The 15,691-nt window shown below is 38.2% G+C and overlaps 1 protein-coding gene across 3 annotated transcripts in view; it reads right to left on the bottom strand.

The window, feature by feature from the left end:
• The window catches only part of Ckap5 (cytoskeleton associated protein 5), a 97,114-nt gene that overhangs the window by 34,440 nt on the left and 46,983 nt on the right, over positions 1-15,691 (bottom strand). For all 3 annotated transcript variants that reach the window (XM_026787679.1, XM_005364158.2, XM_026787680.1), the window contains exons 10-22: positions 13,940-14,029; positions 13,673-13,837; positions 12,699-12,827; positions 10,932-11,114; positions 8,870-8,983; positions 8,510-8,620; positions 6,650-6,742; positions 6,018-6,203; positions 5,144-5,238; positions 2,089-2,146; positions 1,875-2,000; positions 843-982; positions 148-322 (exon numbers count right to left, since the gene is read on the bottom strand). In XM_026787679.1, coding sequence (XP_026643480.1) covers positions 148-322; positions 843-982; positions 1,875-2,000; positions 2,089-2,146; positions 5,144-5,238; positions 6,018-6,203; positions 6,650-6,742; positions 8,510-8,620; positions 8,870-8,983; positions 10,932-11,114; positions 12,699-12,827; positions 13,673-13,837; positions 13,940-14,029 — 1,665 coding nt within the window. The remainder of the gene's footprint in view (positions 1-147; positions 323-842; positions 983-1,874; positions 2,001-2,088; positions 2,147-5,143; positions 5,239-6,017; positions 6,204-6,649; positions 6,743-8,509; positions 8,621-8,869; positions 8,984-10,931; positions 11,115-12,698; positions 12,828-13,672; positions 13,838-13,939; positions 14,030-15,691) is intronic.

A 15,691-nucleotide genomic window follows, 5' to 3' on the forward strand; every position in this document is an offset into this window, starting at 1 on the left:
AAAAAAAAAAGAAATACAAGGAATCTTTTCTGTACCTCAAAACAAATAACATAATCACCATTTTCACTAGTGAAAGTTACAATGAAAATGAAGCTTCTCTGGCAGCAGGGAAGGGGAAGAAAGAGAAAAGGCACATGGCCAACATACCAAGATTTTATTTGAATCATTGAGTCGACCCTTCAAGGCAGTTGGAAGTTCACCTATATTTGGCTGGATAAATTTTGCTTCATTGATAATACCTGCCACTTCATCTAGGCCTTCTTTCCTGATCTTCCAATTCTTATCACCAATTTTAGATACCAATTCTGAAGTAACCTTGTCACTGTAAAATGCAAGGCATATTTTTAATTATAGACTCCTAAAAGATAATATCACCAAAATTCCCTTTACTGAATTTTAAAAAAGGTTAATATGTTAGTATAATGAATCTGGATATACTAGTGCTCAATTACAGTCTTAGCAATTTGGAAGCTAAGGCAGGAAGACAGTAGGGTCAAGGCCAGCATCTATTATTTGAGATAGTAAAAGCCTGGCTCAAAAACAAAAGAAAACAAAAAACCAAAATAAAGTAAAAAATCAAACAAACAGCTGGGCTTGGTGGCTTATGCGTACAAGCTTTTAGACCCAGCCCTCCAAAGGTAGGAAGATCTCTTTTGGTTCAAGGCCAGCCGGGTCTACCTAAACTGAATTTACAGTTGAGTTCTAGGCACAGAGGTAGATAGCAAGACCCTGTCTTGAAAACAAACAAAACAAAACAAAAAGATAAAAGAACAAACAAACAAACACCTAAACCCAAACTCTGAAACAGTATAAAATAAACCATTTCTTAGGGTAAAACTTACCTGATCTCTACCCTTGGCAAGAGATCAACAACATCATTGCCCCCATCATCTGGTTCGTCTCCATCTTCTCCTTCATCTGTACCACTTGTGCTGTGCTTAGAAATTCCTCTGGTTGGAGTGGGAGGTCTTTGTCCCTGCATCTACAAACAAATGAATAAAACTAATGAACTTGAAGAATGACAGCAAATAGACTAAAGAAGGTGCCTATGTACAATGTTCTCATTTTCTGGAGTTAGATGGTTCAGCAGTTAAGAACACTGGTTGATCTTCAGAGGTCCTGAGTTCGCTTCCTAGAAGCAACTACATGGTGGCTCACAGCCATCTACAATGGGATCTGATAGCCTGGTCTAGAAGAAAGGTATACATGCAAATAGAGCACTCATACACATATAATAAATAAAATTTAAAAAGTTTTCATTCTTTTTTTTGTTTTGTTTTGTTTTTTGTTTTTCGAGACAGGGTTTCTCTGTGGTTTTGGAGCCTGTCCTGGAACTAGCTTTTGTAGACCAGGCTGGTCTCGAACTCACAGAGATCCGCCTGCCTCTGCCTCCCAAGTGCTGGGATTAAAGGCGTGTGCCACCATCGCCCGGTAAAAGATTTATTTTTAATCGTATTTCGAGTGCAGGTACTTGCAGGGTGCAGAAGACTCTGGATATCCTTGAGCTAGAGTTACAGGTAGTTGTTAGCCATTCAACATGAGTGGTGCTAAGAAAAGAACTTGGGTCTTCTGGAAGAGCTCATAACTAGTAGTTACATCTCTTTAGGCTCTGTCTCCCGGCCTCAGACAGGGTTTCTCTGCGTGCAGCTCTGGCTGTCCTGGAGCTTAGGTTCTGTTTTTGTTGTTTGTCATTTAGACAGAGTCTTACTATACAGCCCAAGCTGACTTGAATGTTACTGTAGCCTACAATAACAAAACTCAAGAGTGCTGGAATCAAGTGTATGTATGCCACTAACCTTAGTTAACAATTTATTCTTAACTAATGTGACAATCTCAAGACCAACCATAGATTGTACCATTTTTAGAATCTTTACCTTTTCAAACTCTGCATCTATCTGGGATAGGAGGGCAGGCTTCTCATCCTCAAAGAACATTCTCAAAGAAGGACCAACATAGAGATACATCACGCCAAGCAAGGTGATGGCGAAAGTCCTCACAGCCTGCCAGAGAAAACAGTGAGACTTTGCAGAGCCAAGCAGCAGCACAGAAGTGGCTAAAATGCTCCCACACATGCTGGGGTGTACTCACTGGGTTTGTTGCAGCAAGAGCAGTCTTAACATTGCTAATGAATGCTTTGACATTCAATCTAGAATAAAACAAAGCATTTAGAACTTACAACAAATGAGATCTTCAAAATATTCAAGAACTTACAAAACCAGATTTAAGGTTTGAGTCCCACCAGAAGAGTCCTCAGATATCCTCTTTCCTAAATTTAAAGTGAGATTTAACTACTATCTATACACTGATTAATCCCACTATGTTTAATTAAGATTCCAAAATCCACACTTAAAGTTTTTAAAGATTTATCATTAGTGTGCATGCATGTATTGGTGACACAGGCCAGTTGGAGAAGTCAGATGAGAACTTGGTTAGATCTTCTGGAACTGGAGTTACAGGCAGTTATGAGCCACACAACATGGGGTGCTAGTGATTCAGGTCCTCTGGAAGAATGCTCTTTAACTGCTGAGTCATCTTTCCAGGACAGAGGACCATTTTGCAGAATTTTTCCTTCTACTTTTATGTGGGTTCGAAGGACTGAACTCAAGCCACCAGGACTTACCTGCTAAACTATCTTATACTGGTATCCTACATCTAGTACAAAACTCTCTCCAGAACTACAGATTCATAGACATATATATCTGCCTTAGTCACATTTCAATTTCTATGTCTAGTAGACATCCTACATATACACCAACTCCCAAACTTATGCCTTCCAGGCTTCTGTAACTCATTTCAGACCCACATTTATTCTCCCAGCTCTTCAGGCCATCATTAACTCCAGAATCATCCTGATTTAATATCTATACAGATCTATTTTCAAAATATATCCTTAAGTACAGCACTTTCACTTCCATAATCTATATGCAAACAACTATTTCTTTCTCCCCCCTCCTTCTGCCCCCCGAGTTTCTCTGTGTAGGCTTGGCTGTCCTGGAACTCAGAGATCAGGCTGGCTTCCTTCACAGAGATGCTTGCCTTTGCCACCGAAGTGCTGGAATTAAAGGCATGCGTCACCAATGTTTCTTACAGCATTATCTGAATAACATATTAAGTAGTCTCCCTGTGTTTTACTATCTGCCTTTTGACTTCAGTCTTCTGTCAAAGCTTTCTATATACAAACGTTTGCAGTTCTAGGGAGTAAACCCAGAACCTCATACATGCTAGACTCTACCACAAAACTACATTCTAGCCCTGCTTGAAAATGCTTCTATGTGGGCTGGAGAGATGGCTCAGAGGTTAAGAGCACTGACTGTTCTTCTAGAGGTCCTGAGTTCAATTCCCAGCAACCACATGGTGGCTCACAACCATCTGTAATGAGATCTGGTGCTCTCTTCTGGTGTGCAGACAGAACGCTGTATACATAATTAATAAATAAAAACTTAAAAAAAAACTTAAAAAAAATGCTTCTATGTTTTCCCAATTTATTCAAAATGTTGAGGCCCTAGACGTCTTGCTCTCTTTCCTTCTCCAGTCTTATTTCCTACTACTTTTTAATCATATTTTACTTTAGCTATACTCTGAAAAACATATACTAGTCATTACTTTCAGTTTTGAGACAACGTCTCACTATGTAGCCTTGGCTGGACTTGAACTCACAGCAACTCTGCTTACCTCTGCTTCTGTCTTTTGTGTTGCTGGTTATTAAAGATGTATGCCACCATCCCTGACCCTTATTTCAGCATTTTGTAAGCTACTAAGTGGAAGTTACAGCAAACAAACAAACACCCCAGAACAAGAAGGCACAGAGAAAGTAATGCAATAAACAATATAGCATCTATATCCTTTCCTTTAATTCAGAATGTCTTGGCATTGGCAATTTCCTAGCTATGATGTTAAGCTTTCTATGCTTTATTTTCTTCATCTACAGAGCAGAGAAAAAAAATACAGGTGTATGAAAATTCCTCTAGAAAGTCCTGCATAGAACTAGCATACACTGACAGTTCCAGCAGAGAAAGCTGTGGCAGGAGGGCTTAAATGTTTCCAGGAATCTGAGACTACCCAAGGCAACAGAATGAATAGCTGTAGGCCCAGTGAGTGGCTTGGAGGGGACAGGTGTTTGCCATCAAGGTTGGTGACATGAATTTAATACCCAACAGCCACGTGGTAAAAGAACCAATTTTTATAAGTTATTGTTTGACCTTATGCATGTCCTGTGGCATGCACACATGAATGTGCATGCACACCAACTCCCCACACAGGAAGTATAATTAGTAGGCCTAAATATAATTACAAAATAATCAACAACTATGTTCATTTAAAAATAGCAGGGTGTTTAAACAATTAAAAATTTTTATTAAGCCGGGCGGTGGTGGTACACCTTTAATCCCAGCACTTTAATCCCAGGGAGGCAGAGGCAGGCGGATCTCTGTGAGTTCGAGGCCGGCCTGAACTACAAGAGCTAGTTCCAGGACAGGAACAAAAAAGCTACGGAGAAACCCTGTCTCGAAAAATCAAAAAATAAAAAAAAAAATAAAAATTTTTATTGTAGGATTTTATCCAAAAAAGAGCCCTTTTAGGCACTAAATCTGTGTATTTTGAAATGTATCTAACTACATAATTGAAACTATGACAGTTTTCTCTGTGACAGCTATTAACACTTAAGGAAAAAATAACTTAGGGACTGGCATGTGGCACTATGATAGAGCATTGGCCTATCATGATCAAGGCCCTGGATACAATCTCTAGAATGTCTATTAAGTAAAGGGCTTAATAGGCCTCTGCTACCAAGCCTAAGGATTTGAACTTGAGTTCCCATAGCTCACATAGTTGAAGGAAAGACTAATTCTTAAACGGTATCTTCAGACTGTCATACGTACTTACCTCATGGCATATGCCACCTGTACCTCCCAAGACAGAGAGACATACACAATCCTGAATAATTTATATATATTAATCTATATATACTTTTCTTTTAGTAGATATTAAAATGTAGAATACAAGTCAACACAGAACAAATGTGCTTTGCTTTTATGTAAATTAGACAACCAATTCCAGTTCTTCAGAAATAAGCACAGTGAAAAAAAATTAACACTGGAGACTTGGCAAAATATTTAATTATATTCCACTTTTTTTCCTGACTTACCCAGAAAAACCAAATTCTTTTATTGCATTTGATAGCCAATTTAGAGTTTCTGACTGATTTTTAGGATTCTTTTGTAAGAAGGCCATTGACATCACCTGAAACAATGGAAAACATGATTAGACCTCCATTGTGTCTCATATTTCTACAGAAATGAACCATGGCTCTAATGTAAATATGTATCAAATTTTTATCAGGTGTTAACTATATGAAGCTATGAACAGAAGATGTAATTTACCCTAAAAACCAAGGTGACTTTTTAATAATTTCATTTTTATATTTTTATCTTATGTTTTACATTGTTGTTTTGTCTGCATGTATGTCTATGTGATGGCATACAATCCACCGGAACTGGAGTTTCGGTTATGAGCTGACATGTAGGTGCTGGGTATTGCACCCAGGAAGAGCAGGTAGTCTTCTTAACCACTGAGCCACCTCTTCGGCCCCAGAGGTGACAGAATTTTAAAAGTATTCCTGTATAAAAATTTTCATTTACTGATCATTTTGAATTACTATTTTTTTTTCCAACACAGGGTTTCTCTGTAGCTTTGGAGCCTATCCTGGAACTCGCTCTGTAGACCAGGCTGGCCTCCAACTCCCAGGGATCCGCCTGCCTCTGCCTCCCAAGTGCTGGGATTAAAGGTGTGCGCCACCACCGCCCAGCTTGAACTATAATGTTTTATGAGAAAACGAATGTCATCTTTTATAGTAAGTTGCAGGACAACCAGGGTTACACAATAAGATCCATCTCAAAGACAACACCAAAAGAACCCCACAGCATAAAACAACTTTAACTAAGAATTACCAGTGATTGGTAGGCATTAAAATTTGGGAAAATCTGGGACAATGTAGGGAAAGAGAGCTCTGTGTAACTAACCTGCTCAGCTGTCCATGGCAGCATGCATGCTTCAGCTATTGCCGTCAAAGCTTCTTTTGCATTGTTCCCACATTTCACATCTCCAATCTTGTCTACGAGCCCATCTAATACAATCTGAGCAGAAGTTTTAGAAAAATTCCCCTTTTGGGCAACCAAGGCAACTATGTGAAGCTTCATCTGCATCACCTGAGCAAGGATAAATATCAGAACATTATGAGGGGGACAATGACATTCAGCTATTTACTCACATAGCAACTGGAAGATTAATATCTGTAAGACAACCGAACAATAATCAAAATTTTAAACAACTACAATAATTTTTATCCCTTGTTATTATACTAGCTAATTGACAATGAATACAGGGGAAAAAGCACATGCCACTGTCCTAGAACTCACTATGTAGACCAGGTTGGCCTCCAACTCACAGCGATCTGCCTGCCACTGCCTTCTGAGTGCTGGATGAAGGGCGTGTGCCACCACTGCCCGCTGTTTTAGTTTTCTAAACATCTCCTTACACTCATTTTTTTCTAGAGTAATAATACTCTTAACCTCCTAATTACACAGATTGTCTCATACAATGCTATGATAGAAACTATATAAGTAAAAGACAGTAATGTACAACTTAAAAATACCTGAAAATTAGTTTCTTTCCATCCAGGTTTCTTGGCTAGCATCCTCACTAATGCCTGGCATGGCATTTCAGTTCGCTCCATTAGTTCAACAGCCTATAAATAAAATAACAAAGTCAGAGGGTTAAAGTCCCAAGTAAAGGGTAGATCCTAGAGTCACGGACATGGCTATTCATGAAAAGGGAACTAAACTCAAGCTGGGAGAGTTACAGAGGGAGCTCAGTTAGCTTCCACTGTGTTTCAGCTCCCAAGCTAGGTACTTGGAGAATGGCTCTTGTACTACCAATCATTTTCCTAAAATTCACATTTTAGGAATTCACACTTTTTCATTTGCCCAGTGTGTGCTATTAACAGTGCAGCAGGGTGAATATGACATTTTAAGATGCACAAGTTCAGGTCTGCAGTACAGAGGTGGAAGATACAGGGTAAAGGCTCCTGTCTCAAACTTCACATCCCTTTCTCTACATCTCTCCCACAGAATCATGACAGGATATGCTAAAATGAGTTATCATCATGTATCATCCCTGTGATGGCTATTCTCAGTTGTCAATTTGACAATATCTGGAATTAACTAAAACCCAAGCAGCTGTGCACATTTTTAAGGGATTTCTTTTTTCTTTTCTTTTTTTCTTTTTGAAACAGGGCTCTCTACATAGCCCTGGAAGAAACGTATCATGTAGACCAGGGTGACCTCAAACTCAAAGAGAGCCACCTGTCTCTGCCCCCTGACTACTGGGATTAAAAGTTTACATCTGGCTTAAAATTTTTTTTGTTAGTTTTTTTGAGACCGCATCTCACCATGTAGTGTGAAGGATTTTTCTTAATTAAATCATTTAAACTGGGAAGACTCCTGTTAGTCCAGATCTTTTGAGATGGAAAGACCTACCCTTAATCTGGGTCCCAAATTCCGCCAGCACCCTACAGAAAGGACATAGGAAACGGAAGCTTTTGTCCTCAGCTTGCTTCCTTCATTATCATTGCCACATCCATTCATTCATTCACTAGAATTAGCGGCTACTTCTACGAGACTCCAGCATATAATCAAGACCAGCTAAGACACCCAGCTTTGTGGATTGAAAAACTACTAGACTCCCGGACTTTCTGTTAGTAGACAGTCATTGTTAGACTATCTGGATCACAGATGGTAAGCTACTCTAATAAATCCCATGTGTTTGTATGTGTGTGTGTGCATCGACATATATCCTATCAGTTCTGTTCCTCTGAAGAATCTTAATACAATTATAAAAGTTTGGACGGGTCTTCATACCAATATATAATGTGTTTTCCATTAACAAATTGTGATGACAAAGGATGAAGTATAGAAATAGACAAAGACTTAGTTAAGTGGCAAGCTCTGTTTGCTTATTACATTTAATAACAAATAGCTTAAAAGTTCATCTAAGCCTTATGATACACAATAAGAACCTAATTTTATTTAAAAAGTAATAAGTTTCAAGCTTAGAGAAGTCAGAATTTAAAAGGGTGTTGAAAGCTAACCCATAGGGTTATGGAGAGATGGCTCAGAGGTTAATAGCACTACTTGTTCTTCCAGTGAACCTGAGTTCAGTTCCCAGCAATCACATGGTGGCTCACAGCAATCTGTAATGGGATCTGGAGCCCTCTTCTCGCCTACAGGCATACACGCAGTCAGAGCATACATAATAAATCAAATCAATCAATCAATCAATCTAAAAAAAAAGATAATCACTAACCAGTTACAAAACAACAAAAAGTCCAATCTCATCTTAAGTTCATACTATCAAACATTTACTATTTATAAAACACAGCAATTAACTAATTTGGCACTTTCATTGCTTCTACATAATCTAAATTTTACACACTATTTCATCCTTGTACATGTACCTTTTGGAATTCTTCCATGCAGGCTAGCCTTTCCTTCCAGTTGCTACTGTCTAGAAGCTGAATACAGGTTGGGGGAAGAACAGCTGAAGCCTTTTCTTCACATACTTCAATCTGCAAGATGGCAACATCATAATGAGAAACTATTTAAGGAACCAAATGGCACAAATATAAAAGTTACCCAGCCAAAATTAACTACTAGTACAGGTACACTATAGCATCTGAGTCTTCTTCCATAAAGAAAATTCTAGTCAAGAAAGTATCTACCAGCAGCTAAAAGATAGCAATATACTGTATGTTAAAGAATTCAGCAATTCCCTCCACAGCTTTAACTTCCTATGGTTTCTACTGTGCAATACTCACCGAGAGCTCTGGCTCCACTATTTCTTTGGTCTCCAATCCTTTCTTACTCTTTGTTCCAGTATTTGCTGAACCACCTGGTGCAGCTGTTTTGCCTTTCTTAGGTGGTCCACCAGCCTAAAAGAAAAATTTTAAACCATAAACCACTTAAAATTTTATAAAAGTAGTTTTTGTTTTTACATTTCTTATTCCTTTTTATTTTATTTTTTATTTAAATAACATTTTTCATTTACTTAAATACCAATGAGTTTCTCCTACATCCTCTCCTCCATACCCCTCCCTTTTCTCATCTTAAAAATTTTATTGAAATGAGAACACCTCAAAAATAAACATATTTTCATTGTCTATAGAATTTACCAAATGTCAAACACAGAAAAACCTAAAGATCATCCATGGACTATCTGGCTGATCTTCAGGTTGCATATTAAAAACCTCTAATTCAAAATGAGTTAATAGCCGGGCGGTGGTGGCGTACGCCTTTAATCCCAGCACTCGGAGGCAGAGGCAGGCGGATCTCTGTGAGTTCGAGACCAGCCTGGTCTACAGAGCTAGTTCCAGGACAGGCTCCAAAAACCAAAACCAAAACCAAAACCAAAAAACAAAAAACAAAACAAAATGAGTTAATAAAACAAACAAAATAAAAATGATGAACTCGGGCCTGGTTGGAGAGATGGCTCAGTAGATACAAACATTTGCTGTTCTTAGAGAATACTGGAGCCCAGTTCCAAGGAACCACATCAGATGGATAACTGCCTGAAACTCCAGCTACATGGGTTCTAAAGACTACTTCTGGCCTCCATGGATTGTCACCAATCCACATACAAAGTAAGTCTTTAAAAAAACTAGAAGCTGGGCCGGGATGACACATGCCTTTAACCCCAGCACTAGGTAAGCAGAGGCAGAGGCAGGCACATCTCTGTAAGCTCTAGGTCAGTCAGTTTACATAGTTCCAAGACAGTCAGGGCTATGTAAAAAGACTCCATCTCAAAGAACAACAACAAATGAACTAGAATTATACTATATTTACAAATTAATTTGAGATTAACAATCTGATCTCTGATGCCTGTGATTCTATTTTTAAATTTTTAATATATACTATTTCTGGTACGGGTGTGTGTACACTTCTTAGCACATACGTGGAAGTCAGATAACAACTTACAGGACTTGATTCTCTCCTTTCACCAAGGAATCTAAGGACTGACCTCAGGCTGTCAGTGTTAGTGGCAAACACCTTTGACCTGATGAGTCATTTGTCCAGCCGTACATATTTACTCTGGAGGTTGAGGGTAGCATGAGACAGAACGGGGTGGATGGACATACACTATATGAAGATCAGAGTAAGTTCTCTCCTTCCATCACATAGGTCCTAGTGACCAGATGATCAGCCCTGGTATTTACCTAATGATTTATCTCTATAACCTAAACTGTAAACTTAAAAATAGTTAAAATGTTTACCACAATAGGAAAAAAAGACATAACTACTTTTATTTCTAGTCAGATTTTTAAAGAATAAAATTTTACATCTATCTATCTCTCTATCTATCGTGTGTGTGTGTGTGTGTGTGTGTGTGTGTGTGTGTGTGTGTGTGTATGTGTACATACTCTAGTTCATGTACTTGAGTTTTTTCTCTCCTTCCACCGTGTGGATACCAGAGACTGAATTCAAGTTATCAGGCTTGGAAATAAGCACCTTTATCCACTGAGTCACCTTGACAGCTTCCAGGCAGGTTTTAAAAGAGAAAAATGTACTTTAAAAAAGACATAATACTAAAAAGGGACATAATGCTATGTCTTTATTAAAAGCTGTTCTATTTGCAATGTGGTCAAGGAATCCATTTCTTAAATCAAATTGGAAGAACAAATATGAAACCCAGGCTCCATCTTACTAAATTCTAATTTTTAAGCTATTCATTAAGCCAACTATAAGGTGGCACATATCTTTAATCCCAGCACTCGGGAGACTAAGGCACAACAAGTACTGTGATCTCAAGGCATGACCGGGCTACGCAGTAAGCCTCAGACCAGCATGGATTAGAGTAAGATCTTGTCACAAAAATCTATTAACCTTAGTAGTAGGTGCTTTTTTTAAAGGTCCTTGTTTGGGTACTGAAACATCCTTTGTGTCTTTGTCCCCTGCAGCTCCAGATGCAGCAGCCCTTCCTGGTATAGGCTTGGAGTCTTTCTTTTCAGCTGTAGAACCAGCTTTTTTACCATGAACCAGCTCTACTTTTTCTGAACATTCTTTGATCTAGATAGAGAAAGCAATACAAATGTTATTATGTTAAACAACTTTAAACACAGTCATTACATTATTACTTAGAAGTCATTAAACCACAACTATACATAAAGAATTCAGAAAAAAAATTATGTATCTTTTTTTTGGATTCTACTGTGACATTCTTGGCACTGCATATGACTTATGCTTTATTTCTTCACAAATTAAAATTATAAAAATACCTACAACAGACATGATTTTGATGAAAAACATTTGTATTTAGGAAAGTACATTTCTATATTACATCTTCTAAAGATTGGTTACTCAGCTTTAGCTGGGTTGTAATTTGAAAACTGTTTTTTTCTAATATTGTATCACCGCAGCTTAGATTGAAATTTCAAACAGAAGTTGCCTGAAAACTTTGTTCTGAGCTGTCATTAGAGAATAAAGTAATTCTGAGTTAATTATCAGTGTTTTCTTGTTTAGTAATACAGAAAAGACAAAATTGGTAACAAAAAATTTTCAGAGAGCACCCTCCAAAACTGATTTCAAATGCTTGCACATATTTGCAACATAAATTATTTTTTTTTACAGAAACTGGTAATAAGAGTTAGACATAGTGGCACACACCTTTACTGCTAGCACTCAGGAGGCAGAAGCAAGTGGATCTTTGGTTTCAAGAACGGCACTGAGAATTCAAGAACAATGGCAATGGGTTTTTGATCCTACTGCACGTACTGGCTTTGTGGGAGCCTAGGCAGTTTGGATGCTCACCTTACTAGACCTGGATGGAGGTGGGTGGTCCTTGGACCAGGGAACCCTGATTGCTCTTCGGGCTGATGAGTGAGGGGGACTTGGTTGGGGGAGGAGGAGGGAAATGGGAGGCGGGGAGGAGGCAGAAATCTTTAATAAATAAATAAATTAAAAAAATAAAATAAAAAAATAAAAAAAAATCACTAAAGGGCTGGAAAGATGGCTCAGCAGTTAAGAGCATTGCCTGCTCTTCCAAAGGTCCTGAGTTCAATTTCTAGCAACCACATGGTAGCTCACAACCTTCTGTAATGAGGTCTAGTGTCCTCTTCTGGCCTTCAGGCATACATGCTGACAGAATATTGTATACATAATAAACAAACAAACAAACAAACAAATAAATAAATAAATAAATAAATAGGGGGGAAAAAAAAAGACCGGCATTGTCTACAGATTGAGTTCCAGGACAGTCAGGGCTATCAGAGAAACTTCTGCTATAGAAAACTTTTATCTTTTATTAAGCTCATTATTTGATGATTCATATACATACATACACATACAGTGCATTCCAATTCCCGGAACAAGTATCTACTCATAATTCTCTCATCCCTATTAGTCACACCACCCTCCATACAATTCAATCCTTTCCAACATTAATGCCTTTTTGTATCATTCTTTAACCCACAGAGTTTAACCAGGGCCATCTGTATGACCATGGGTATGGAACTATCCATTAATGCATGGTGTGCTGAACTGAAGACAATGTCTGCCCCTCCTCCAGAATCTGTCAGCAGCCAACAGTTCAACAGAGAGGTGTAGGTTTGCAAACAATGCAAAGGTTTGTAGCAATGCAAAGAGATAACCTACCTTGTCAAGTTTGAGTTTGTCAACATCAGCTAAGAATGGGTTTACTGCTTTCTCACCAACCACCTTCAAGGCAGTACCCAATGCTTCAAATGCAGCATCTCTGACTTCAGGAGCAGAATCACTGATGTGCTATACAGAAGTAAAGGTATTTAATACAAAGAACTCTTGTCACTATTAATTTTATTCTAAATAATAGTTGCTGGGTAAGAATTTTCCCTTTACAACTTACTGAGGTTAAGTGTAGCTTTTCTTTTGCCAATTAACAGTTAATCTTTTACAATCCTTTCTAGGTTGAAGAGATCTCTAGTTAATCTATTTGCCAAGTAAATGTCATTTTTTTAATGTAAATAATTTTCTTTGATGTGTATGAGTGTTTCGATTGCATGAATGTATGTGTACCATGTACATGTCTGGTGCCAAAAGAGGTCAGAAGAGGGAGTTGGAGTACCTAGAACTAGAGTCATAGACAGTTGTGAACCACCATGTAGGTGCCAAAAACCAAACCTGGATTCTTTATAAGAGTAGTTCTTAACTGCTAAGTCATTTCTCCGGCCCCTGCAAATGCTTAAAAAAAAAATTACACACACACACAAAATTTATTTGTGTTTGTATATATATATTCATATGTATATGATGATAGCACATGTGGAGGTCAGATGACAACTTCATGGAGTTGGTCCTCTCCCTTTACCTTCAAAAGTGAACTGGGGATTTAATTCAGGATGCTTGCATGACCTCTGAACAGACCATAAATGCTTTTTTTTCTTTTTACCCTCTGTCTAAAATGCCCTACTCCCAATGACCCTTTGACACTTATTCTTGGCTATCTTGTTGTCCTTCAAATGTAGAACATAATAGTTACAAAAATTAGGATTCAGAGTGTCTGCTCCTTAAAAGATCACAGTCTACATAAAGCCAAACAGTCAATATACAACCAGTAGGAAAAAAGTACATAAACTGTCCCCCCCAATTACCTTAAGCAGAGCAGCACAAAAGGGCTTTAGTAAACTCTTCGGCAAGGTAGAAGCAGTGCAATGACGGAAGCTTCTTGCAATAAAAAGTGATGTCTGTTGCTTGATGGTTGGATTTTTATTATCCATTACTGCTAAAACATCCTCACTGATGTTCTGTAGTGTGGTCTTAGGAAGAAAATGTCAATGAGCTCTCTTCAACTATAGTCAAATCACTATCATGGCAATATTTATTAAGACAAAACCATGAGTTTTATGTTATTAACTTACAGTGAGGAAGATTGCATCAATCGCCTCCTGCAGGGCTTGCACCACTTGAGGCTTCTTTTCTTTGAACTTTTCCAAAATTGTTGGTACAACCTGTAAGAGTGAACAGCAAGAATAATATTCTGACACATATGAATGAAGTACTGTTGGGGCTGGAAAGCTAGCTCAACAGTTAAGAGCACATGCTGACCCAGGTTTGGTTCCCAGTATCCACGTAATGGCTCACAATCATCCACTACTCCAGAACCATGAGATGCAATGCAATCTTTTGACCTTCACAGGCACCATGCACACATTTGGTATACAGATATACACAAAGGCAAAACACATATAATAAATTAATTTTAGAGAGCAAGAATGACTGAGTGTGGTGGTGCACGTCTTTATTCCAGCACTCAGGAAGCAGAGGCAGGCAAATCTCTGTGAGTTGCAGGACAATCCTATCTGCCTCATAGTTCCAGGATAGCCTGGACTGTTACACAAAGAAGCCCTGTCTCAATCACCCCACCAAAAAAAGAACAAAAACAAAAAACAAAAACCAATAATGAAGCCTGGCGGTGGTGGCACATGCCTTTAATTCCTGCACTCAGGAAGCAGAGGCAGGTGGATCTCTGTGAGCTGGAGGACAGCCTGGTCTACAAGAGCTAGTTCCAAGGAAATGCTGCAAAGCTACAGAGAAACCCTGTCTCGAAAAACCAAACCAAACAAACAAACAAACAAACAAAAAACCACCACCACCAACAACAAAGAAACCAAGAATTGACATATTGACACACATTATAGTATTGCTGGTCAAAACTGTCAAAATTAACCTAAGTAAAAGGAAAGCAGGTATAAATGACCACATATTCTTGTATTCTTGGTTCTATTTGTATGGAATATTCAGCAAAGAAACAGGAAGTGTTCTTAACTGCCCTACCACATGTCAGAACAAATATTAGTTAATTTTAAAGAAAAAATTTTCAAATAAAGCCCAATGGAAACATCTTTAAGCTAAACAGTAAGTTAAATAGAACCACCAGTAACAACTCATATTTAGCAAATTAGTATCAATTTTAAAAGTACTTTTCTGCCAGGGGGCAGAAATACCAGCACTGGGGAGGCAGAGACAGGCAGACCTCTGTGAGTTCAAGGACAACCCTGAGCAAGTTTCAGAACAGCCAGGGATATACAAACAAACCCTGTGTTGAAACACCCCCTTACGCTGCCCCCATGTGACACACACAAAGTAGTTTTCTATCTTGAAGTGACTTTTAAAATATAAAACTATAAAATATCCTAATAACTAACAGAAAATAAGTTTTCTGTTAGTTAAGCTGACTGTGGTGGTACATGTCTTTAACCACTCAGAGGAAGGAGTGGCAGGCAGGTGACAATAAAACTCACAAATGCTCAGTCAGAATGGTAACTCATTCTAGCTAATTTAGACCAAATTTAGAGGCAACTAGTACTGGCCATAGTTAAGGAAAACATCTCAATTTATTAACTCTAATACTAAACTTGATTGGTATGTCACTTATACAAAGAAAATATGTTGAACAAAATGCCTTCCGATTTCCTTAGAATAAATTAAATTGAGATATCGCTTAGTATAACCTGTATAAAATGTTTTAAGTAAGTTATCATTTATTTATTATCTACTTATTAACTCATTTATTGGTTTTTCAAGACAGGGTTTCTTTGTGTAGCCCTGGCTATACTGGAACTAGCTCTGTAGACCAGGCTGGCCTCGAACTCAGAAAGATCTGCCTGAGC

This window comes from Microtus ochrogaster, assembly GCF_000317375.1.
Source record: "Microtus ochrogaster isolate Prairie Vole_2 chromosome 14 unlocalized genomic scaffold, MicOch1.0 chr14_random_1, whole genome shotgun sequence".
Taxonomy (NCBI): domain Eukaryota; kingdom Metazoa; phylum Chordata; class Mammalia; order Rodentia; family Cricetidae; genus Microtus; species Microtus ochrogaster.